The sequence below is a fragment of the Cherax quadricarinatus genome, chromosome 5, assembly GCF_038502225.1.
Source record: "Cherax quadricarinatus isolate ZL_2023a chromosome 5, ASM3850222v1, whole genome shotgun sequence".
NCBI lineage: Eukaryota > Metazoa > Arthropoda > Malacostraca > Decapoda > Parastacidae > Cherax > Cherax quadricarinatus.
This window is the reverse complement of record NC_091296.1, coordinates 57,433,637-57,460,587: the sequence shown is the minus strand read 5'-3', so window position 1 is coordinate 57,460,587 and position 26,951 is coordinate 57,433,637. Positions and strand designations below refer to the sequence as shown.

The 26,951-nt window shown below is 44.0% G+C and overlaps 1 protein-coding gene across 1 annotated transcript in view; it reads right to left on the bottom strand.

Moving 5' to 3' along the window:
• ft (cadherin-related tumor suppressor fat) overlaps nucleotides 1-26,951 on the bottom strand; it is a 512,494-nt gene that overhangs the window by 162,409 nt on the left and 323,134 nt on the right. Inside the window, exon 3 of the mRNA XM_070102663.1 lies at nucleotides 15,458-15,544. Within this exon, the coding sequence (XP_069958764.1) occupies nucleotides 15,458-15,544 (87 nt within the window). The remainder of the gene's footprint in view (nucleotides 1-15,457; nucleotides 15,545-26,951) is intronic.

The window sequence follows — 26,951 nt, the reverse complement described above, 5'->3', positions numbered from 1 at the left end:
GAAAATCCTAGAGGGACTAGTACCGAACTTGCACACGAAAATCACTCACTACGAAAGCAAAAGACTTGGCAGACGATGCACCATCCCCCCAATGAAAAGCAGGGGTGTCACTAGCACGTTAAGAGACCATATAATAAGTGTCAGGGGCCCGAGACTGTTCAACTGCCTCCCAGCATACATAAGGGGGATTACCAACAGACCCCTGGCAGTCTTCAAGCTGGCACTGGACAAGCACCTAAAGTCGGTTCCTGACCAGCCGGGCTGTGGCTCGTGCGTTGGTTTGCGTGCAGCCAGCAGCAACAGCCTGGCTGTTCAGGCTCTGATCCACCAGGAGGCCTGGTCACAGACCGGGCCGCGGGGGCGTTGACCCCCGGAAATCTCTCCAGGTAAACTCCAGGTAAACTAAATGACAGGTCATCAGACGTTATTATACCAAAGTCTTGACCCTGTGACCTAAGTTGAGTAAACCAAATTAACTGTTGATAAAATTAACCAAGTAGATTTGTCCTACATATCCGCCAGCAATAGTGACCTATACCCAGTTTTTACTAATAATAAAATAAGCAAGTTACAGATAAAGAAAATATATATATAGGCAATACGTATGAAATTAAGATATTATATTATATATAGAATTATAAATTACACAAGGGCATTATACAACACAAAAAAAAATATCGATGTAAGAAATGACTTAAATTTTATTCACAAACTACGATCGAGACCATGCCCAGCCTTTCTAGGGTAGGGTAGGTGCCTGAGCCCGAGCTTACAGCTCATAAGCCTGTCATTCCCAATAACCCCCTTGGGGCGGGGATGGCAGACCAGAGAGGCCTAGCTTCTCCCTACGAGCCCCGTGAGGGCGGGGAATGTGGCTAGGCCTGGGGACACTTGGTCCCAAAGATGAGGGGGTACTTGTGCCTCCTCCCATGGGAGACTTAGGTCTCAGACACTCCCAAGACAGGGAGCCAAGGCCGGGCCACCACTTGGAAAAGGCCCGGGCCGGGAGAATACCGGCTAATCTTTAATAATAATAATAATAATAATAATAATAATAATAATAATAATAATAATAATAATAATAATAATAATAATAATAATAAATAATAATAATCACAAACTACATTAATAATGAGTCATCTTAATGACTAAGATTAGTGTTAAGAAGAACTTTCTCTGTTGTCTGACCAATAAATTAACACTGTGATGAAAGTTCCTATCTCCTAAATATTCTTCTATTCCCTCTTACACTTCACGGCTCCTGAGAGTAGATGTACATCTATTTTGATAAAAGCTTTGCCAAACAATTAATGGCTTGATACTATGGTTATGTGCCATATACCCATCCTCATTATTCTATTTGCAACGCAAAACCCGTAAGGGTCACACAACGCCTGTAAACGAGACGAAATCAGGTTTAATTCAAGGAAGGTGACGGTGTCTCAAGTTCCTTGGATTAAGAGACCTTCAGCAGCATCAAGGTACGTTCTTTTAGGCTCACCCGACCTTCACCACACATGAACCACAGACCAAGGTCACTGATAGACTTGGCACATCCTGCGAGATTTTCCTATTCTTCCCCATTACCTCCCCACACTATATTCTTAAATAACTGACTCATTATTACAGAACACATAAATACGCGTGAAAACGTACGGAGGAGGATGACAAAGATGATCCCATGTATCAGAAATCTTCCCTATGAGGATAGGCTGAGGCCCTGAATCTGCACTCTCTAGAAAGGCGTAGAATTAGGGAGGATATGATTGAGGTGTATAAATGGAAAACGGGAATAAATAAAGGAAATATAAATAATGTACTTAAAATATCTAACCAAGACAGGACTCAAAGCAATGGTTTCAAGTTTAGATTCAGAAAAGATATAGATCACTGGTTCGGTAATAGAGTTGTGGATGAGTGGAATACCCCCCTCCCCCCCGAGTACCGTAAGTGAAGCTAAAACACTGTGCCGTTTTAAAAATAGGTTAGATAAATACATGAGTGGGTGTGGGTGTGAGTTAAACCTACCTCGCACGGGCCGGTGGGCCTGCTGCAGTGCTCCTTCTTTATGTTCTTATTCTTAATCCAAGTCACATTATGTAACTTTTTCCCATTTTAATATTTTAGTTGTTATTATTATTATTATTATTATTATTATTATTATTATTATTATTATTATTATTATTATTATTATACGTTTTGCTTAACGTCAGAAAATCCACATTTTTTTTATATTTTCCCATTGTGTATTTAAGTTAATTTACTTTAGATTATGTTAAGTCAGGTTAGGTTACATCAACCTATAATGGTGTATATTTAACTATAAATAAACATCTATCATTCTCGGCGACACAAAATTACCTTCAATTTTAAATATTAACGTTGTATTATCATACAATATTTTATGCATAATATTTTACCTATGTAATATAACTTGTATAAAAATTTAAAATATAGATGCTTAAAAAAACCGATGGATCAAACTTACTAAAGCAAAATAAGGAAGCCTAGCAACCGTACGAGGGTCATTAAGGAAGCCTAGCAACCGTACGAGGGTCATTAAGGAAGCCTAGCAACCGTACGAGGGTCATTAAGGAAGCCTAGCAACCGTACGAGGGTCATTAAGGAAGCCTAGCAACCGTACGAGGGTCATTAAGGAAGCCTAGCAACCGTACGAGGGTCATTAAGGAAGCCTAGCAACCGTACGAGGGTCATTAAGGAAGCCTAGCAACCATACGAGGGTCATTAAGGAAGCCTAGCAACCGTACGAGGGTCATTAAGGAAGCCTAGCAACCGTACGAGGGTCATTAAGGAAGCCTAGCAACCACACGAGGGTCATAAAAGAAGCCTAGCAACCACACGAGGGTCATAAAGGAAGCCTAGCAACCGCACGAGGGTTATTAAGGAAGCCTAGCATCCACACGAGGGTCATAAAGGAAGCCTAGCAACCACACGAGGGTCATTAAGGAAGCCTAGCAACCGCACGAGGGTCATAAAGGAAGCCTAGCAACTGCACGAGGGCATTAAGGAAGCCTAGCAACTGCACGAGGGTCATAAAGGAAGCCTAGGAACTGCACGAGGGTCATTAAGGAAGCCTAGCAACTGCACGAGGGTCATTAAGGAAGCCTAGCAACTGCACGAGGGTCATAAAGGAAGCCTAGCAACTGCATGAGGGTCATTAAGGAAGCTTAGCAACTGCACGAGGGTCATAAAGGAAGCCTAGCAACTGCACGAGGGTCATTAAGGAAGCCTAGCAACCACACGAGGGTCATAAAGGAAGCCTAGCAACTGCACGAGGGTCATTAAGGAAGCCTAGAAACCACACGAGGGTCATAAAGGAAGCCTAGCAACCACACGAGGGTCATAAAGGAAGCCTAGCAACCGCACGAGGGTCATAAAGGAAGCCTAGCAACTGCACGAGGGTCATTAAGGAAGCCTAGCAACTGCACGAGGGTCATAAAGGAAGCCTAGCAACCACACGAGGGTCATAAAGGAAGCCTAGCAACCGCACGAGGGTCATAAAGGAAGCCTAGCAACCGCACGAGGGTCATTAAGGAAGCCTAGCAACTGCACGAGGGTCATAAAGGAAGCCTAGCAACCACACGAGGGTCATAAAGGAAGCCTAGCAACCACACGAGGGTCATAAAGGAAGCCTAGCAACTGCACGAGGGTCATAAAGGAAGCCTAGCAACCGCACGAGGATCATTAAGGAAGCCTAGCAACCGCACGAGGGTCATTAAGGAAGCCTAGCAACCGCACGAGGGTCATAAAGAAAGCCTAGCAACTGCACGAGGGTCATTTGGAAGCCTAGCAACCGCACGAGGGTCATAAAGGAAGCCTAGCAAAAGCACGAGGGTCATAAAGGAAGCCTAGCAACAGCACGAGGGTCATAGAGGAAACCTAGCAACTGCACGAGGGTCGTAAAGGAATCCTAGCAACCACACGAGGGTCATAAAGGAAGCCTAGCAATTGCAGGAGGGTCATAGAGGAAGCCTAGCAACCGCACGAGGGTCATAAAGGAAGCTTAGCAACCACACGAGGGTCATAAAGGAAGCCTAGCAACCACACGAGGGTCATAGAGGAATCCTAGCAACTGCACGAGGGTCGTAAAGGAATCCTAGCAACCACACGAGGGTCATAAAGGAAGCCTAGCAACTGCACGAGGATCATAGAAGAAGCCTAGCAACAGCACGAGGGTCGTAAAGGAATCCTAGCAACCACACGAGGGTCATAAAGGAAGCCTAGCAACTGCACGAGGGTCATAAAGGAAGCCTAGCAACCACACGAGGGTCATAAAGGAATCCTAGCAACTGCACGAGGGTCATAAAGGAAGCCTAGCAACCGCACGAGGGTCATAAAGGAAGCCTAGCAACTGCACGAGGGTCATAAAGGAAGCCTAGCAACCACACGAGGGTCATAAAGGAATCCTAGCAACTGCACGAGGGTCATAAAGGAAGCCTAGCAACCGCACGAGGGTCATAAAGGAAGCCTAGCAACTGCACGAGGGTCATAAAGGAAGCCTAGCAACTGCACGAGGGTCATAAAGGAAGCCTAGCAACCGCACGAGGGTCATAAAGGAATCCTAGCAACTGCACGAGGGTCATAAAGGAAGCCTAGCAACCACACGAGGGTCATAAAGGAATCCTAGCAACCGCACGAGGGTCATTAAGGAAGCCTAGCAACTACACGAGGGTCATAAAGGAAGCCTAGCAACCGCACGAGGGTCATAAAGGAAGCCTAGCAACCGCACGAGGGTCATAAAGGAAGCCTAGCAACCACACGAGGGTCATAAAGGAATCCTAGCAACTGCACAAGGGTCATAAAGGAAGCCTAGCAACCGCACGAGGGTCATAAAGGAAGCCTAGCAACCACACAAGGATCCTAAAGGAAGCCTAGCAACCGCACGAGGGTCATAAAGGAAGCCTAGCAACCACACGAGGGTCATAAAGGAATCCTAGCAACTGCACGAGGGTCATAAAGGAAGCCTAGCAACCACACGAGGGTCATAAAGGAAGCCTAGCAACCACACGAGGGTCATAAAGGAAGCCTAGCAACCGCACGAGGGTCATTAAGGCTGCCATGTCGTGTTCACAGCTAGTCAAGAATATCTGAATCCCTAGAATAAGATTAAAGCAAAATTTACACCACGAGAAACACACACTTTTTCTAGTATAGATATCCTTACATACCAGAAATTTGGTATTGGTGTTACCCGAGCAACAATGTGTCCAGTGCCCCCCCCTTCACATTATTATAATCATGGGGAAGCGCTAAACCCGTAGGATTATACAGCGCATGTATGGGGGGGATGGGAGGTATTCAGGATCAATTCAGGGAACTGGAGCACAGATGCAATTCCCTAGATCAAGAGCCCCTCACCAGCATCAAGGAACCTCCTTTGTGGGGCCTCCCCTCATAGGCTCGTCAAAAGATACATCATCATCAGGTATCTAAAATATATATACCTCTGGAAACTGTACCAATGGGAGAGATTCCTTAATTTTTAATGATAACTGTAATTGCTTATTGAGTTGCTTCGTAACAACAGCAGCGACAATGTTTATAAATCAGGAAACTAATTGTTAGAGGGGGGGGGAGGCGGCTGAGATTCAAGATTGTCGTGATAATGTGACTGAATTAGGTGACCGGAGTGTTGATTCTCACAAGACAAACTACATGAATATTCATTAACATGTCGGAATTATATATGTCTTTAATTTCAGTGTTATATACCTTTAATTTCGGTTGTATACCTTAATTTCGGTGTTATATGCCTTGATTTTAATAATTCACAACTACAACATCTCACATCATTATTCAAAAGTGAATATTGGTTGCTAGTACACGCCCTCGATGCCGATGAAGGGTTCTTGATTCAAGGAATTGGGGTTACCCATCCCCTTCTTTGGATCAAACCTGATTACTTCCAAGCTGTGCGAGACCCTGAGGGTTGAGCGCCTCCCAGTGAATGTAATAATGATAGCCTGGAGGACACACACTGTTACATCATGCCTGTCTCTGGTTTCGCGAGTATTGGTCTGGCCTGGTCTGGGGCCGAGCCGTGGGGGGCAGTGACCCCCCGGAGTCGATTCAAGGTAGCCTCAAAGTTTGTAGACCCTTGCCATTTTGTTTTGTCTTGTCAACTAGGCTAGTGTTGCTAGCGTTCCGCAGGTCCACATAGCTGCCACAGCTTGGCTGATCTGGCACTGAACTTCACATATACACACATCTCATTTTTACGTACGTTTGATTCCTGTGTAGAAGTGGTTACACATGTGTTGACCAGTGTAACGTAGGCGGTGAGGACGTAGCATGCTGCTCCTGGACCCCTGCCAACACCTCGCCTCTCTCAGACAATCTTGTCCAGCCTCCCTTGTACAGGTGTCCCCAGCAACTCTTCCAACCTGTGTATCTCTTACACAAGCATCATCACTCACACAATTTGTCGCCAAGATTACTTCTCTATCTGTAACGTATAAATACTCACCCTATCTACATTGTGCTACGTTTTTTTTTTTTTTGACCCGAATCCTAATGTCAGTTTCTTAAGATTACAACTGCAATAATCTTGAAGTTAGCGTGATTGGTCTAATTTTATTCAGCCGCGGTTCAGTCTCAGACCGAGCCCCCTGGCTGATGGCTTGACCAATCAGGCTGTTGGTGCTAGCCGCACGATGTGCAAAGTAGGTACCACAACCCTGCTGATCAAAAACTAACTTGGGGAACTTCCCTCTTGAAAACAGCTAATGACCAGCTGGTAATATTCCTTATGTATGAAGAGAGGGTGTTGAAAGTTAGTTCCTTCACAATTAATAACTTATATCTGAGGTACTCGTTGTACCGTTCCTTTTCACTGTATATTAGGTTGGCTGGGTAAGAGTACAAACTCTACATTAACATGCATTTATGAACAAATAAGCGAATAAAAGAAATGCGGCCACAATACTCCTGGCACTGCGGTGGTTATCAACACCACTCGTCTTGCCAGAGTGGCTGCAGTACAAGGGAAACCTGCAAGGCTGTGCAGGTAGTCTTGACTGACGTTAGTGTCGATGGAAAACGGTTTACAACATGTGTGATAGTATCAGCTCTGGTGCGTGTACTCGGCCAACACATTCTCACACTACCAGTGATATTCGTGTACATGTCAACGTTCCCTGGTTGCACTCACCTACCACCTTGTCAGACGTATCATCACCGTTTTCCTCAATTTATTTCTTTATATTAAATATACGATTTCGTAGCATTATATAACTCAGCCAACTTAACCTAACCTAACTTAACCTAATCTAACCTAGTCTGTAACTTTACACGTTATACTGAAGATATAACTTTCAAAGGGGTGGAGGGGTAAGCCAGCGGAAGGCCTCGGTCAGATGACCATAAGCTACAGCTACAGTCATATGACTAAGACCCGCGACAGGAAACATTTGTCCTGTTTGCTGACAAACCTTAACTAACTTATATTTCTTTATTTTAAGACTTTGAAGTTGACGATCCCATGAATAAAAAAACTTTCAAGGCAGCCCATCCTCTAGGTAGTAGACAGTATTGGCACTGGGTTGCGGGGGCGTTGACCCCCGTAACAGCTTCCAGGTTGGTAGACTAAGTCAAATGAGTAACTGCGAGCCTAAACGAATCTGGAACAGTGATTATCTGACTTAGATATATCTACAAGGCTCGGTGGTGGGTCGCCGTTTTCTGTTGGTGCGTCAGGACTTACCTGCCTTGTCTGTGTACTGGCTGGCATTGTACTGTTGTAAATAATTCATTTTTGTCAAAGGAAGACAATCTAACTTAACATAAATCGAATATAAGGAATCCACACAGAATTTATGAGGCTGGAGAGGGGAGGAGGAGGAGGATACTGGGGTAGTGTGAGTGTGAGGACTGAGGGAGCAGAGTGCAGCCATCACTCAAGGTGGAGGGATGGACACTAGGAGGCGTCGATACCCATCAAGACGTGCCACAAGCGCCCCGCTGCCCTGACACCAACAAATGGCAGACACGCGGCCCCTGACACAAACACCTGCTCTCGGTCTCTTACCAGCTACGACATAAACGTGATCCCACCACCGACGCCCACAATGGGATAATTGGTGATCTAAGAGCATCTAGTGAGTGTTGCCTCAACACTGAGGACACCACTGTTGCTGTGCTCTCCTGTCTACATTAAAAGCCAAACACTACTAACACACCAAACTCAAGGTGTAAATATACACATATATATCATGCCGAACAGGTAAAACTGGCCAATTAGCAAGAACTCGTTTAAAATTAGGTCCTTTCTAAAATTTTCTCTCATAGGTTTAAAGATATATATTTTTTATTTATGTTAATGTAAAAATTAATAATTTTGTACCAAAAGAACATTAGAAAACATACCTGGCCTTATTATAACAAGCGTAATTTAATTTAGCCTAATCCAAACAAATATTTTTTAGATCGGTTTACAATAATTTAATAATAAACAAACGCAATAAAATTTTCTTGTTCGTTAGGTTCAGAATGATTTTTGCGAAATTATTGCACACACAAATTTTGGTTTGCCTTATTCGGCAAGAAGAGCGTTACTATTTAAGCCAAAATAGCAAGATTTACCTATTCGGCACGACACACACACACACACACACACACATACATATATATATATATATATATATATATGTATATATAATATATATATATATATATATATATATATATATGTATATATAATATATATATATATACAAGGGATACAAGGAGAATAGAAGCATCAGGGAAGAGAGAGGTAAAGGTTTATAAACTAAAAGAGGAGGCAGTTAGGGTAAGATATAAACAGCTATTGGAGGATAGATGGGCTAATGAGAGCATAGGCAATGGGGTCGAAGAGGTATGGGGTAGGTTTAAAAATGTAGTGTTAGAGTGTTCAGCAGAAGTTTGTGGTTACAGGAAAGTGGGTGCAGGAGGGAAGAGGAGCGATTGGTGGAATGATGATGTAAAGAGAGTAGTAAGGGAGAAAAAGTTAGCATATGAGAAGTTTTTACAAAGTAGAAGTGATGCAAGGAGGGAAGAGTATATGGAGAAAAAGAGAGAAGTTAAGAGAGTGGTGAAGCAATGTAAAAAGAGAGCAAATGAGAGAGTGGGTGAGATGTTATCAACAAATTTTGTTGAAAATAAGAAAAAGTTTTGGAGTGAGATTAACAAGTTAAGAAAGCCTAGAGAACAAATGGATTTGTCAGTTAAAAATAGGAGAGGAGAGTTATTAAATGGAGAGTTAGAGGTATTGGGAAGATGGAAGGAATATTTTGAGGAATTGTTAAATGTTGATGAAGATAGGGAAGCTGTGATTTCGTGTATAGGGCAAGGAGGAATAACATCTTGTAGGAGTGAGGAAGAGTCAGTTGTGAGTGTGGGGGAAGTTCGTGAGGCAGTAGGTAAAATGAAAGGGGGTAAGGCAGCCGGGATTGATGGGATAAAGATAGAAATGTTAAAAGCAGGTGGGGATATAGTTTTGGAGTGGTTGGTGCAATTATTTAATAAATGTATGGAAGAGGGTAAGGTACCTAGGGATTGGCAGAGAGCATGCATAGTTCCTTTGTATAAAGGCAAAGGGGATAAAAGAGAGTGCAAAAATTATAGGGGGATAAGTCTGTTGAGTGTACCTGGTAAAGTGTATGGTAGAGTTATAATTGAAAGAATTAAGAGTAAGACGGAGAATAGGATAGCAGATGAACAAGGAGGCTTTAGGAAAGGTAGGGGGTGTGTGGACCAGGTGTTTACAGTGAAACATATAAGTGAACAGTATTTAGATAAGGCTAAAGAGGTCTTTGTGGCATTTATGGATTTGGAAAAGGCATATGACAGGGTGGATAGGGGGGCAATGTGGCAGATGTTGCAAGTGTATGGTGTAGGAGGTAGGTTACTGAAAGCAGTGAAGAGTTTTTACGAGGATAGTGAGGCTCAAGTTAGAGTATGTAGGAAAGAGGGGAATTTTTTCCCAGTAAAAGTAGGCCTTAGACAAGGATGTGTGATGTCACCGTGGTTGTTTAATATATTTATAGATGGGGTTGTAAGAGAAGTAAATGCGAGGGTCTTGGCAAGAGGCGTGGAGTTAAAAGATAAAGAATCACACACAAAGTGGGAGTTGTCACAGCTGCTCTTTGCTGATGACACTGTGCTCTTGGGAGATTCTGAAGAGAAGTTGCAGAGATTGGTGGATGAATTTGGTAGGGTGTGCAAAAGAAGAAAATTAAAGGTGAATACAGGAAAGAGTAAGGTTATGAGGATAACAAAAAGATTAGGTGATGAAAGATTGAATATCAGATTGGAGGGAGAGAGTATGGAGGAGGTGAACGTATTCAGATATTTGGGAGTGGACGTGTCAGCGGATGGGTCTATGAAAGATGAGGTGAATCATAGAATTGATGAGGGAAAAAGAGTGAGTGGTGCACTTAGGAGTCTGTGGAGACAAAGAACTTTGTCCTTGGAGGCAAAGAGGGGAATGTATGAGAGTATAGTTTTACCAACGCTCTTATATGGGTGTGAAGCGTGGGTGATGAATGTTGCAGCGAGGAGAAGGCTGGAGGCAGTGGAGATGTCATGTCTGAGGGCAATGTGTGGTGTGAATATAATGCAGAGAATTCGTAGTTTGGAAGTTAGGAGGAGGTGCGGGATTACCAAAACTGTTGTCCAGAGGGCTGAGGAAGGGTTGTTGAGGTGGTTCGGACATGTAGAGAGAATGGAGCGAAACAGAATGACTTCAAGAGTGTATCAGTCTGTAGTGGAAGGAAGGCGGGGTAGGGGTCGGACTAGGAAGGGTTGGAGGGAGGGGGTAAAGGAGGTTTTGTGTGCGAGGGGCTTGGACTTCCAGCAGGCATGCGTGAGCGTGTTTGATAGGAGTGAATGGAGACAAATGGTTTTTAATACTTGACGTGCTGTTGGAGTGTGAGCAAAGTAACATTTATGAAGGGATTCAGGGAAACCGGCAGGCCGGACTTGAGTCCTGGAGATGGGAAGTACAGTGCCTGCACTCTGAAGGAGGGGTGTTAATGTTGCAGTTTAAAAACTGTAGTGTAAAGCACCCTTCTGGCAAGACAGTGATGGAGTGAATGATGGTGAAAGTTTTTCTTTTTCGGGCCACCCTGCCTTGGTGGGAATCGGCCGGTGTGATAATAAAAAAAAAAAAAAAAAAATATATATATATATATATATATATATATATATATATATATATATATATATATATATGTGTGTGTGTATATATACATACACAGGAGGAGGTAGAAGCATCTCTTATACACAGCTTCGAGAGTAGGTTTGACAGCCCGGAAGGACCGAGTCTAGAAATGTGGATCAAACTGACTCAAAAAAAAGAGGGTAGGTAGAGAGGGAAGATAGAGGGGGGAGGGTCAGGAAGGGTGCCTCGACCCCCAGCAAACAGAACTCTGTGAGTACACTGTTAACGGGACCAGTCATCAGGTGGGAGTCAATGTTAGTAGTGTTGGGTCAACACAGGTCCCAACGGTACAGAGCAGCCGCTACAATACAGGTAGCAACGGTACAGAGCAGTCCCTGCAACACAGGTAGCAACGGTACAGAGCAGTCCCTGCAACACAGGTAGCAACGGTACAGAGCAGCCGCTACAACACAGGTGGCAACGGTACAGAGCAGCCGCTACAATACAGGTGGCAACGGTACAGAGCAGCCGCTACAACACAGGTAGCAACGGTACAGAGCAGCCGCTACAATACAGGTAGCAACGGTACAGAGCAGCCGCTACAACACAGGTAGCAACGGTACAGAGCAGCCGCTACAACACAGGTAGCAACGGTACAGAGCAGCCCCTGCAACACAGGTAGCAACGGTACAGAGCAGCCCCTGTAACACAGGTAGCAACGGTACAGAGCAGCCGCTACAACACAGGTAGCAACGGTACAGAGGAGCCACTACAATACAGGTAGCAACGGTACAGAGCAGCCGCTACAACACAGGTAGCAACGGTACAGAGCAGCCGCTACAATACAGGTAGCAACGGTACAGAGCAGCCCCTGCAACACAGGTAGCAACGGTACAGAGCAGCCCCTGTAACACAGGTAGCAACGGTACAGAGAAGCCGCTACAACACAGCTAGCAACGGTACAGAGCAGCCGCTACAATACAGGTAGCAACGGTACAGAGCAGCCGCTACAATACAGGTAGCAACGGTACAGAGCAGCCCCTGCAACACAGGTAGCAACGGTACAGAGCAGTCCCTGCAACACAGGTAGCAAAGGTACAGAGCAGCCGCTACAATACAGGTAGCAACGGTACAGAGCACTCCCTGCAACACAGGTAGCAACGGTACAGAGCAGTCCCTGCAACACAGGTAGCAACGGTACAGAGCAGCCCCTGCAACACAGGTAGCAACGGTACAGAGCAGCCGCTACAATACAGGTAGCAACGGTACAGAGCAGTCCCTGCAACACAGGTAGCAACGGTACAGAGCAGTCCCTGCAACACAGGTAGCAACGGTACAGAGCAGCCCCTGCAACACAGGTAGCAACGGTACAGAGCAGCCCCTGCAACACAGGTAGCAACCGTACAGAACAGTCCCTGCAACACAGGTAGCAACGGTACAGAGCAGTCCCTGCAACACAGGTAGCAACGGTACAGAGCAGCCGCTACAATACAGGTAGCAACGGTACAGAGCAGCCGCTACAATACAGGTAGCAACGGTACAGAACAGCCGCTACAACAGAGCAACGGTACAGAGGAGCAGTTACAGCACAGGTAGCAATGGTACAAAGCAGCCGCTACAACACAGGTAACGGTGCAGAGGAGCCGCTACAACACAGGTAGCAATGGTACAAAGCAGCCGTTACAACACAGGTAACAACGGTACAGAGGAGCCGCTACAACACAGGTAACGGTACTGAGGAGCCGCTACAACAGAGGTACCAACGATACAGAGGAGCTGCCACAACACAGGTAGCAAGGGTACAGAGGTGTTGCTACAACACAGGTAGCTACGGTACAGTGGTGCTGCTACAACACAGGTAGCTACAGTACAGAATATCTGCCACAACACAGCAACGGTATAGAGGTGCTATTACAACACAGGTATCAACGGTACAGAGGTGCTACAACACAGGTAGCAACGGTACAGAGGTGCTGCTACAACACAGGTAGTTACGGTACAGAGGTGCTGCTACAACACAGGTAGTTACGGTACAGAGGTGCTGCTACAACACAGGTAGCAACGGTATAAAAGTGCTGCCACAACACAGGTAGCAAAGGTATGTGCTGCCACAACACAGGTAGCAAAGGAATGTGCTGCCACAACACAAGTAGCAAAGTATGTGCTGCCACAACACAGGTAGCAACAATACAGAGGCGCTGCCACAACAGAGATAGCAACCGTACAGAGGTGCTGCCACAACCGTACACTCCTCACCAGTACAGACGTACCTCTCTGGGATGGTTGTTGTCTACCAGCCTACAAGGAGGATAGTACCTCTCTAGGATGGTTGTTGTCTACCAGCCTACAAGGAGGATAGTACCTCTAGGATGGTTGTTGTCTACCAGTCTACAAGGAGGATAGTACCTCTCTAGGATGGTTGTTGTCTACCAGCCTACAAGGAGGATAGTACCTCTCTAGGATGGTTGTTGTCTACCAGCCTACAAGGAGGATAGTACCTCTCTGGGATGGTTGTTGTCTACCAGCCTACAAGGAGGATAGTACCTCTCTAGGATGGTTGTTGTCTACCAGCCTACAAGGAGGATAGTACCTCTCCAGGATGGTTGTTGTCTACCAGCCTACAAGGAGGATAGTACCTCTTTGGGATGGTCGTTGTCTACCAGCCTACAAGGAGGATAGTACCTTTCTGGGATGGTTGTTGTCTACCAACCTACATGCTAGGACGACAGTACTATCCTGGATAGTTTGCTGTCTTACCAACCAACAAGAAAGGAGGGTAGTAGCTCCCTCTATGGCTGCTGTCTATCAACTACTTACAAATATAGCAAAACCTGGAAGGTTGCTGAGGTCAACACCCTTCCGCGATGGCCAACCTCAAGACTTTACCAGACCTTTTGATGAGCTTATGCAAATGCTTCAGTGTTGCAACAGTGATTCAGTGTTGCAATAATGTATCAGTGTTACAACAATAAGTCAGTTGCAACAATGAATCGGTGTTGCAACAATGAATCAGTGTTACCACAAAACGTGCTGCAACAATGAATCAATGTTGCAACAACGACACTGCTGCAACATTGAAGTCTTATCACAATAACCGTTGCAATAATGAATCAATGTTGCAACAGTGTATCAGTATTGTAACAAAATATCTGTTGCAACAATGTATCAGTATTGCAACAAGAAAACAGTAATATCGTCCAGCAGAAAAATAAAAGAATAAACATTATAAACATATTAGAGTGAAGGAGCAGCCGTGGCGTCCTCCAGGGTGACACCATCTTACTCTCATTCAATCTTAACACCAGTATAAATACTGCTAAGTAAGACACATATGCAACAGTTAGGTATTGTAGATGAATGGTTCGGAGAACCGACACGCTGATATACCCAATTCTTCGCTTGCCTAACCCTTGGGCACGACCTACTTCCACATTGGACAAATGCGACACCACCTACGACTGCTGCACCTCTCCTGCCTACGGTATATAAGCTACTTCTCCAGAGATATGCTGTATTCTATTCAAGATTGATGGACTGACCATATCGACTCAAGGTTGAGGGACTGATTACCTCATTCTCCTCCTGTTCTTCACGTTTCTCCTTTGTATGGACTGATGAAGCCACTGTGTGGCGAAACGTTTCCTCAATAAAGATACCCAAGAGTTGCACATGTCTAATTTATCAACAGTTAGGTATCGTTATTCTGAAACATTTCGCCTACACAGTAGGCTTCTACAGTCGAATACAGAAGACTTAGCAGAAGCAGTAGAGATGAGAAGACGATGTAATCAGTCCATCACCTCAGAAGACCTAATTTTTTAAGGTGGTCAGTCCCTCAGCCTGGAGAAGAGTTTTTGCCGTTTTCTATTAACGCATCAATATATTTAATGCCGTTCTGTTCTTCAGCCAATTTCATGGCTGAAGGACAATCCAACCTAACCAAACCAAAACAACGTAAATCTGGAAAAAAAAATCGCTCAAGCCACAAATAAAAAATCCACAAAAAATATGCGAGTTCCAAATAAGAGAGTCTTACCTGGGAGCCAAAAGATAATACCCAAAACTACTGCCAAATAAGAGAGTCTTACCTGGGAGCCAAAAGATAATACCCAAAACTACTGCCAAATAAGAGAGTCTTACCTGGGAGCCAAAAGATAATACCCAAAACTACTGCCAAATAAGAGAGTCTTACCTGGGAGCCAAAAGATAATACCCAAAACTACTGCCAAATAAGAGAGTCTTACCTGGGAGCCAAAAGATAATACCCAAAACTACTGCCAAATAAGAGAGTCTTACCTGGGAGCCACGGTCTGCGTCCTCAGGAATATCGAAGGAGTACGCAGCCTCATGGAACACCGGCGGGTTGTCGTTCGTGTCTGTCACCTGTCAAAACCGTAAATGCGAATTAATAATCACTAATTTTCTTTCATAGGTCATCAGTAAAACCAAGAATTGGCTTAAACTGAGATATCGTCCATAACGTTTATAATAATAATAATAATGTAAGTACCCTGCGGAAGCAAGATTTATCCAGCCATGGCTCGGTAAAGCTCTACACAGGGCAAAAAGATAGAGCTCTACACTGAGCGAAAAGTGACTTGCTGCAATTTTACAAGAAATAAGACATGATAAGCTATAAACAGAGCAAAACATAACGATAAAGCTCTACACAGCGAAAAAAAAATAACTTTTTTAAAGCTCACCGAAACACCCGTCACTTAGAGGGTCCCAATGACGATGTTTCGGTTCATCCTGGACCAGTCAGTAGACCAGCAGGGACCGAAACATCGTCATAAAGTTTTAAGTGTGAGCTTTGGTAAGCTGTTCCAGCCACGGTACTGTGACTTTCTATTCTCTTGATAAAGCTCCACACAGTGAAATATGCTAAATAGACAGAGTGAAACATTCCTTCATAAAGCTCTACAGAGCGAAACATGTTTCGATTAAGCTTTACAGCTCGAAACATATTGATAAATTAGACATGTGCAACACTTGGGTATCCTTACTGAGGAAACGTTTCGCCTGACAGTGGCTTCATCAGTCCTATACATAGAAGAATGGTGAAGATCAGAAGTTTGAGGTAATTAGACCCTCAACCTGGAGTCAATGTTAATCAGTCCATCAATCTTGAAAAGAATACAGCAAGTGCGCCAAGAAGTGTCTTATATACTGTAGACAGGTGAGGTGCAGCAGTCGTAGTGGTATCACACTTGACAAATCAAATCATCTTGGGATCTTAATACAGGGAATTCATCATTTGCCTAACATTTAAGTATAACCTACTTACACACGTGTGGATTTGTCAAGTGTGATACCACCTACGACTGCTTCACCTCACCTGTCTACAGTACATCTGGAGAGTGTTCCGGGGGTCAACGCCCCCGCGGCTCGGTCTGTGACCAGGCCTCATATATAAGCCACTTCGTGCAAGTTCTGTATTCTTTTCAAAACTGATTACATCGACTTTAGACTGAGGGACTGATTACCTCAAACTCCTGTTCTTCACCATTCTTCTTTGTATACGACTGATGAAGTCAGTGTGTGGCGAAACGTTTCCAAAATAAAGGTACCCAAGTGTTGCAAATGTGTCTAATTGATCAACCTGTCGGTTCTGTGAACCATTTATCAACGGAACACGTCTTGATAAATATATAAACAGCGAAATGTGACTTAATAAAGCTCCACACGCCTTCATAAAGCTCTACACACGAAACATGGCAAAGCTTACAGTGAAACATTCCTTGACAGAGCTCTGCACAGTGAAACATACTTTGATGAAGCTCTACGCATTACACATGATTTGAGAAGCATACATGACGATAAAGCTTACACAGTGAAACGTGCCTTGATGGAGCTCCGCACAGTGAAACACGCCTTGATAGAGCTCTGCACAATGAAACATGCCATGATAGAGCTCTGCACAATGAAACATGCCATGATAGAGCTCTGCACAATGAAACATGCCATGATAGAGCTCTGCACAATGAAACATGCCATGATAGAGCTCTGCACAATGAAACATCCCTTGATAGAGCTCTGCACAATGAAACATGCCATGATAGAGCTCTGCACAATGAAACATGCCATGATAGAGCTCTGCACAATGAAACATGCCATGATAGAGCTCTGCACAATGAAACATCCCTTGATAGAGCTCTGCACAATGAAACATGCCATGATAGAGCTCTGCACAATGAAACATCCCTTGATAGAGCTCTGCACAATGAAACATGCCATGATAGAGCTCTGCACAATGAAACATGCCATGATAGAGCTCTGCACAATGAAACATCCCTTGATAGAGCTCTGCACAATGAAACATGCCATGATAGAGCTCTGCACAATGAAACATGCCATGATAGAGCTCTGCACAATGAAACATGCCATGATAGAGCTCTGCACAATGAAACATCCCTTGATAGAGCTCTGCACAATGAAACATGCCATGATAGAGCTCTGCACAATGAAACATCCCTTGATAGAGCTCTGCACAATGAAACATGCCATGATAGAGCTCTGCACAATGAAACATGCCATGATAGAGCTCTGCACAATGAAACATGCCATGATAGAGCTCTGCACAATGAAACATGCCATGATAGAGCTCTGCACAATGAAACATCCCTTGATAGAGCTCTGCACAATGAAACATGCCATGATAGAGCTCTGCACAATGAAACATGCCATGATAGAGCTCTGCACAATGAAACATGCCATGATAGAGCTCTGCACAATGAAACATCCCTTGATAGAGCTCTGCACAATGAAACATGCCATGATAGAGCTCTGCACAATGAAACATGCCATGATAGAGCTCTGCACAATGAAACATCCCTTGATAGAGCTCTGCACAATGAAACATGCCATGATAGAGCTCTGCACAATGAAACATGCCTTGATAGAGCTCTGCACAATGAAACATGCCATGATAGAGCTCTGCACAATGAAACATGCCTTGATAGAGCTCTGCACAATGAAACATGCCATGATAGAGCTCTGCACAATGAAACATGCCTTGATAGAGCTCTGCACAATGAAACATGCCATGATAGAGCTCTGCACAATGAAACATGCCATGATAGAGCTCTGCACAATGAAACATGCCTTGATAGAGCTCTGCACAATGAAACATGCCTTGATAGAGCTCTGCACAATGAAACATGCCTTGATAGAGCTCTGCACAATGAAACATGCCTTGATAGAGCTCTGCACAATGAAACATGCCATGATAGAGCTCTGCACAATGAAACATGCCTTGATAGAGCTCTGCACAATGAAACATGCCTTGATAGAGCTCTGCACAATGAAACATGCCTTGATAGAGCTCTGCACAATGAAACATGCCATGATAGAGCTCTGCACAATGAAACATGCCTTGATAGAGCTCTGCACAATGAAACATGCCATGATAGAGCTCTGCACAATGAAACATGCCTTGATAGAGCTCTGCACAATGAAACATGCCTTGATAGAGCTCTGCACAATGAAACATGCCTTGATAGAGCTCTGCACAATGAAACATGCCATGATAGAGCTCTGCACAATGAAACATGCCTTGATAGAGCTCTGCACAATGAAACATGCCATGATAGAGCTCTGCACAATGAAACATGCCATGATAGAGCTCTGCACAATGAAACATGCCATGATAGAGCTCTGCACAATGAAACATGCCTTGATAGAGCTCTGCACAATGAAACATGCCATGATAGAGCTCTGCACAATGAAACATTCCTTGATAGAGCTCTGCACAATGAAACATGCCATGATAGAGCTCTGCACAATGAAACATGCCATGATAGAGCTCTGCACAATGAAACATGCCATGATAGAGCTCTGCACAATGAAACATGCCATGATAGAGCTCTGCACAATGAAACATGCCATGATAGAGCTCAGCACAATGAAACATGCCATGATAGAGCTCTGCACAATGAAACATGCCATGATAGAGCTCTGCACAATGAAACATGCCATGATAGAGCTCTGCACAATGAAACAATGCCATGATAGAGCTCTGCACAATGAAACATGCCATGATAGAGCTCTGCACAATGAAACATGCCATGATAGAGCTCTGCACAATGAAACATGCCATGATAGAGCTCTGCACAATGAAACATGCCATGATAGAGCTCTGCACAATGAAACATGCCTTGATAGAGCTCTGCACAATGAAACATGCCTTGATAGAGCTCTGCACAATGAAACATGCCATGATAGAGCTCTGCACAATGAAACATGCCATGATAGAGCTCTGCACAATGAAACATGCCTTGATAGAGCTCTGCACAATGAAACATGCCATGATAGAGCTCTGCACAATGAAACATGCCATGATAGAGCTCTGCACAATGAAACATGCCTTGATAGAGCTCTGCACAATGAAACATGCCATGATAGAGCTCTGCACAATGAAACATGCCATGATAGAGCTCTGCACAATGAAACATGCCTTGATAGAGCTCTGCACAATGAAACATGCCATGATAGAGCTCTGCACAATGAAACATGCCATGATAGAGCTCTGCACAATGAAACATGCCTTGATAGAGCTCTGCACAATGAAACATGCCATGATAGAGCTCTGCACAATGAAACATGCCATGATAGAGCTCTGCACAATGAAACATGCCTTGATAGAGCTCTGCACAATGAAACATGCCTTGATAGAGCTCTGCACAATGAAACATGCCATGATAGAGCTCTGCACAATGAAACATGCCATGATAGAGCTCTGCACAATGAAACATGCCTTGATAGAGCTCTGCACAATGAAACATGCCATGATAGAGATCTGCACAATGAAACATGCCATGATAGAGCTCTGCACAATGAAACATGCCATGATAGAGCTCTGCACAATGAAACATGCCTTGATAGAGCTCTGCACAATGAAACATGCCATGATAGAGCTGTGCACAATGAAACATGCCTTGATAGAGCTCTGCACAGTGAAACATGCTTCGACAAAGCTCTAAGCATGAGCTAAACGTTGCCAACAACAGTCTGCTCAGCACCAAGCGCCATGTTTACATCACGGTGTCAGTGGCCAGATCCAGCTCATCACTTAGCTAACTTAAGCCGCACAATTAGGAGGGAAAACTTTAGCCGATGTTTCGCTCTATCCTGAAGACAGGTCGGTTGTTGAAGTGAGAAGACAAGTGGGGTGAAGATAATACCAGGATAGTATGATTTATTATTATTAAAGATTAGCCGGTATTCTCCCGGCCCGGGCCTTTTCCAAGTGGTGGCCCGGCCTTGGCTCCCTCTTTAGGGAGTGTCTGAGACCCAAGTCTCCCATGGGAGGAGGCACAAGTACCTCCTCATCTTTGGGACCAACTGTCCCCAGGCCTAGCTTGTGCTAGGCCTCTCTGGTCTGCCATCCCCGCCCCAAGGGGGCTAATGGGAATGACAGTCTTATGAGCTAAAGGCTCGGGCTCAGGCACCTACCCTACCCTAGAAGGGTTAGGCATGGTGTCGATCAAGGATAGGATTTTTTTATTTTTTTTTTATTCGCCGGTACTCTCCCGGCCCGGGTCTTTTCCAAGTAGTGGTGACCCGGCCTTGGCTCCCTATCTGGGGAGTGTCTCGAGACCCAAGTCTCCCATGGGAGGAGGTACAAGTACCCCCTCATCTTTGGGACCAACTGTCCCCAGGCCTAGCCACATTTCCCGCCATCACGGGGCTCGTAGGGAGAAGCTAGGCCTCTGGTCTGCCATCTACCCCGCCTCAAAGGAGCTCGTGGGGATGGCAGTCTTGTGAGCTGCAGATGGTAGCAAGCTCAGGCCTTCAAACCCCTATATAAGGATAGGATGAACTAGGGAGAGGTAACATTGGATAATATTCTGAGAAAAGGAAACACTAGGAAAAGATTATGTTAGTAATTATTGTGGTGTCTAGCTACAGTAGGTTAGATAAGCTAGACTTCATCAATAATAATAATAATTATTATTATTATATTCAAAAATCCGTATGAGTCATATTTTTGCATGACCAACTGACCTATGATGGGTGTCGGGACACTCCCGCAGCCTGACCCACGTAACGTAGGTATTAATTTTAATACTAAGGCTAATATATACCTGGTGTATACCTGAAGAGAGTTTCGGGGTTCAATGCTCCCGCGGCCCGGTCTGTGACCAGGCCTCATGGTGGATCAGGGCCTAATCAACCAGGCTGTTACTACTGGCCGCACGTAATGCAACGTACGAGCCACAGCCCGGCTGGTCAGGTACTGACTTTAGGTGCCCGTCCAGTGCCCGTCCAGTGCCCGTCCAGTGCCCGTCCAGTGCCCGTCCAGTGCCCGTCCAGTGCCCGTCCAGTGCCCGTTGAAAATGGTATAAAATACCGACAAGTTGATGTTTAAGACACATATGCAACAGTTAGGTATCTTTATTGTTGAAACGTTTCGCTCACATAGTAGTCTTCTTCAATCAAATACAAAGGCACCTGCTGCCTCTGTATATAACTAAAGGCTACTGTGTGGGCGAAACGTTTCAACAATTAAGATACCTGTCGTAAATGTGTCTTCAATAAGGCTTATGTAGCTTTCCCCCCGTGTAAAATTATGTGTGTATGTGTGTGTGTGTGTGTGTGTGTGTGTGTGTGTGTGTGTGTGTGTGTGTGTGTGTGTGTGTGTGTGTGTGTGTGTGTGTGTGTATGTGTGTGTGTGTGTATGTGTGTGTGTATGTGTGTGTGTATGTGTGTACATTTACAAAATCTTGTTAATATAGACCTTATATAATAAATTATAATTGTAAATTACCTCTCTCAACACAATCTTATATTTAGAATAAACAAAATGTCTCAATATCTTAGGCTAAATTTCATTAAATTTCTCTAACAGAATTTGCATTATGTTTAGTTGTGGGTCATCATACAACTAGACCAGCGTCAGGAAACACTTGTCCTGTTTCCTGACAAACATTATATCTATCACTATGCTTAACCAGGCTGTTGATGTTGGCCGCACGCACTCCAACGTATGGGCCACAGTGCGACTGATCGGGAACTCTTTAAGAACATATAAAATTTCCCTTGGAAGACAGCCAGGTGGCTGTTGGTAATTCCCTTCATGAATATACTGTATGAAGGGTGTTAAGAGTCTTGGTCCCTTTAAGTTTACATCATGGTGATGGGGAAGGAAGAGGTGACCATGACAATGTTTCAATCATGGTAGGGCGTGTGGTGACCGTACCTTTATACCCTTCAAGGGTTTCGAGTTTTCCTATTCTCCCTGCCCGGCCCTGGGCTAGACTTGTCTGGTGCTTACCTAGGCAACTAGGCTGTTACTGCAGTAGGCATGCTTCCCCACACATGTACTACAGCCTTGTTGATCTGACATTTGGCGGAGATTCGTGTACAATTTCGTTTTGACAATATCTAGACTTGTCTCAGCAGTGTTTCGTATGTCTTCTGATAAGATGTTAAAAAGTCTGGGGAGGAGATGGTGATACAATGTTCTCTTTTGTGCCCACGGCACCTTTACTTTTCACTAGGCTTATTTTACACATTCTTCCACATCTCTCACACCTTTGTATATATTATCATGTATTTCTCTCTTCCACTCCAGTGAGTACATAGGACTCTGAGGTGTTCCCAGTAATTTAAACGCTTCATTGGCTCCATACTGGTTGTAAATAATCATGGTAAGGCGTGTGACCACGGTAATGTTTGCATCATGGTTGGGGTGACTCAAGAGAGATAAGGGAAAGACCCAGGTAAGGAAAAAACAGCTGTCACCTTCACACCATTAATGAGCGAGGGTATACAACACCAACACCAACATTGATAGTCTTCCAGATTTGAACGTTTCCTGGTAGTACTCAGCCACGGAGTCGCCAGACATGGCAAGGCCGTTCTTATTTACTTATTTGTGATTAACGTACGTTTATACAGACTTGTGTAGTGTAATTCGACTTTACCAAACGTACCCTTACTTAACCAGACTTACAGAAAACAGTCTAAAGATAAGGGGAACGTTAATAAATTGAAGCTAGAATCCTCGTCAGAAAGTTAAACAGAGGATAAACAGTGTTACCACATAACTTGACAAAGTAATAAAGTTAAACAGAGGATAAACAGTGTTACCACATAACTTGACAAAGTAATAAAGTTAAACAGAGGATAAACAGTGTTACCACATAACTTGACAAAGTAATATTAATAGAATCTTTGTGTTTATGATGTCTTCGTTAATTAATTCCATTTGCCCTGTGTGCGCGAGAGCCCATCCTGAGTGATGGTACTTTGCAGACTTTTATTATTTACTGTACCTCGTATTTACGGTGGTTCAGTAGATACTGTACCTACAGTGGTACAGTAGTTACTGTACTTACAGTGGTTCAGTAGTTACTGTACTTACAGTGGTTCAGTAGTTACTGTACTTACAGTGGTTCAGTAGTTACTGTACTTACAGTGGTTCAGTAGTTACTGTACCTACAGTGGTACAGTAGTTACTGTACTTACAGTGGTTCAGTAGTTACTGTACCTACAGTGGTACAGTAGTTACTGTACTTACAGTGGTTCAGTAGTTACTGTACCTACAGTGGTACAGTAGTTACTGTACCTACAGTGGTTCAGTAGTTACTGTACCTACAGTGGTTCAGTAGTTACTGTACCTACAGTGGTTCAGTAGTTACTGTACTTACAGTGGTTCAGTAGTTACTATACCTACAGTGGTTCAATAGCTATTTTACCTACAGTGGTTCAGTAGCTATTGTACCTGGATGGAAATAAATGGTATAAAATACCGACACAATGGCAATATAAACACAAATGCAGTATAATGTGATCCTTTATTGACTACGTTTCGCCCACACAGTGGGCTTTTTCAAGTCACAAACAGAACTACCTGGGGTGCAAGGAACGCGAGTATTTATAGTCCGGCTGAGGTCAGGTGAAGAATGCTGCATCTGATGATGTACCGAGTTGGGTTGTAGAGTCTAAAAACTTGGGTAGCTTGGAAAGGAGACTGGACAAGTTTGTGAGCAGACCTTCTACAGTGTTCTTATGTGGGATAGCGATGAAGAAGTTTCTTGGCAAGTGGTTCAGCTATGTTATAGAAGCCACTATTCTGGTTGAAGTTGTCGGATATAGAAATAAGTGATGATTCCAGGATTCTTCGGTATTGGGTGTTGTCTTCTGTGGCGATAAGTCTTGAGTTTCTGTAGTTTATCAAGTGGTTGTGTGAATTACGGTGTTGTACGCAACCACTTGATAAACTACAGAAACTCAAGACTTATCGCCACAGAAGACAACACCCAATACCGAAGAATCCTGGAATCATCACTTATTTCTATATCCGACAACTTCAACCAGAATAGTGGCTTCTATAACATAGCTGAACCACTTGCCAAGAAACTTCTTCATCGCTATCCCACATAAGAACACTGTAGAAGGTCTGCTCACAAACTTGTCCAGTCTCCTTTCCAAGCTACCCAAGTTTTTAGACTCTACAACCCAACTCGGTACATCATCAGATGCAGCATTCTTCACCTGACCTCAGCCGGACTATAAATACTCGCGTTCCTTGCACCCCAGGTAGTTCTGTTTGTGACTTGAAAAAGCCCACTGTGTGGGCGAAACGTAGTCAATAAAGGATCACATTATACTGCATTTGTGTTTATATTGCCAGCTATTGTACCTACAGTGGTTCAGTAGTTACTGTACTTACAGTGGTTCAATAGTTACTGTACCAACAGTGGTTTAGTAGTTACTGTACCTACAGTGGTTTAGTAGTTACTGTACCTACAGTGGTTCAGTAGTGACTGTACCTACAGTGATGCAGTAGTTACTGTACCAACAGTGGTTTAGTAGTTACTGTACCTACAGTGGTTCAGTAGTGACTGTACCTACAGTGATGCAGTAGTTACTGTACCAACAGTGGTTTAGAAGTTACTGTACCTACAGTGGTTTAGCAGTTACTGTACCTACAGTGGTTCAGTAGTGACTGTAACAACTGTGGTTCAGTAGCTACTGAAGTCTCCTGGTTCAGGTATATTTCAGTATGATACTTCACACATTAAACTCATCCTGTGTAAAGGAATATGAGAGGTATACTCAGTTATCTCTGCTCCTCACATAATCAACGATGCAGAGGGGACAGGAGCACACTGTACATAACCTCCAGTTGCGTAAAAAAACAAAAAGTCATGTTTTAAATCTGTTGTTAAACCACCAAAATATTTAACACATTTGATTTCTACTCTGAGGTGTAAAATGGAAAATGTATTTGATAACACTGTTGGATAACTGCAAAGTGATAAGACGGAGACTTAAACCAGAGCACTATGTTTCCCTTTGCGGATATCTTTGATATACCTGTGAAGAGTTCTGAGAGTTTCACTACTCTCGGAGCCCGGTCACAGGCCAGGGTAACACTAGAACTTGCAAAAGAGTGTTATCCACTGAGGACAATGCAGATCTCCAAACTGATGTAAACCAAGTCTTCAAATGGGCCGCAGGAGACAATACATTGGTCATTTGAGGAAAATTTCAGTCATCCCTTTATGTAAAACTTGAGGAATTAAAAGCTAGAACAGAGCACAAGACAAATTCTAACCACACAAATGAGCGAAAAAATAATGTGAAGAATTCTGGAGTGATAATGTCGGAAGATGTCACCTTCAAGGATAACAACAATGTCATTATCACAACTGCGAGGAAAATGATAGGATGGATAATGAGAAACTTCAAAAACAAGGGATGCCAAGCCAATGTTGACCCTCTTTAAAGTCACTTGTTCTAAGTAGGCTTGAATGCTGGTATACACTAACAGCTCCCTTGCAAGGCAGGCGAAATTGCAGATCTGAAAGAATGTGCAGATGACCTTCACTGCATGTATAAGTTCACTAAAACACCTCAATTACTGGAAACGTTTGAAGTCCTTTGATCTGTACTCCTTGGAGCACAGGCGAGAAAAGTACGTCATAATTTACACCTGGAAAATCCATGAGGAACTGGTCCCAAATTTGCACACAGAAATCACTCTCTACGAAAGAAAAACTCGCCAGACGGTGCAACATCCCACCAATTAAAAATAAAAACAAGGGTGCCGTTAGTACACTGGGAGAAAAGACAATAAGGGTCAGGGGACCAAGACTGTTTAACAGCCTCCCATCGCACAAAAGGGGGATTACCAATAGACTTCTATCTGTCATCGAGAGGGAACTGGACAGACACCTAAAGTCAGTACCTCACCAGCCAGGCTGTGGTTCGTACGTTGGACTACATGTGTACAACAGTAACAGCCTGACTGATCAGACACTGAGCCACCGCGAGGCCTGGTCATGGACCGGGCCGCGAAGGCGTTGACCCCCGGAACACCCTGCAGGTGTACTCCAGGCAGGTAAGAAGTAACCTACTAAGAGAGGAAGGGGAACCCAAGTAAAGAATATTCTTAGATACTTGGGACTGGATGTGTTGTGTAGGTATGAAACAAGAGGATAATCATGGATTAAATAAAGGAGGGGGGGAGGGGGAAGGATCGGCGGGCAGTGTGGAAAGACAGTTTATCACTGGCGGGAAAACTACAATTTTACCATACTGGTGTCAGCACATTTACGAGGAGTGTTTTTAAAACGCATGGCAGCGAGGAGGATGAGGGCGGTGATGCCCGGTCTGAGACCCACCTACCTACCGACCGGCGTACCTACATACCCACCCATATACCTACCTACGTACCTAACTACATACCCATCTACTCTCCCACCCACCCTCGTACCCACCTTCCTACCCACCCACCTACCTATCTACCTACCCACCCATCTACCTAACTACCTACCCA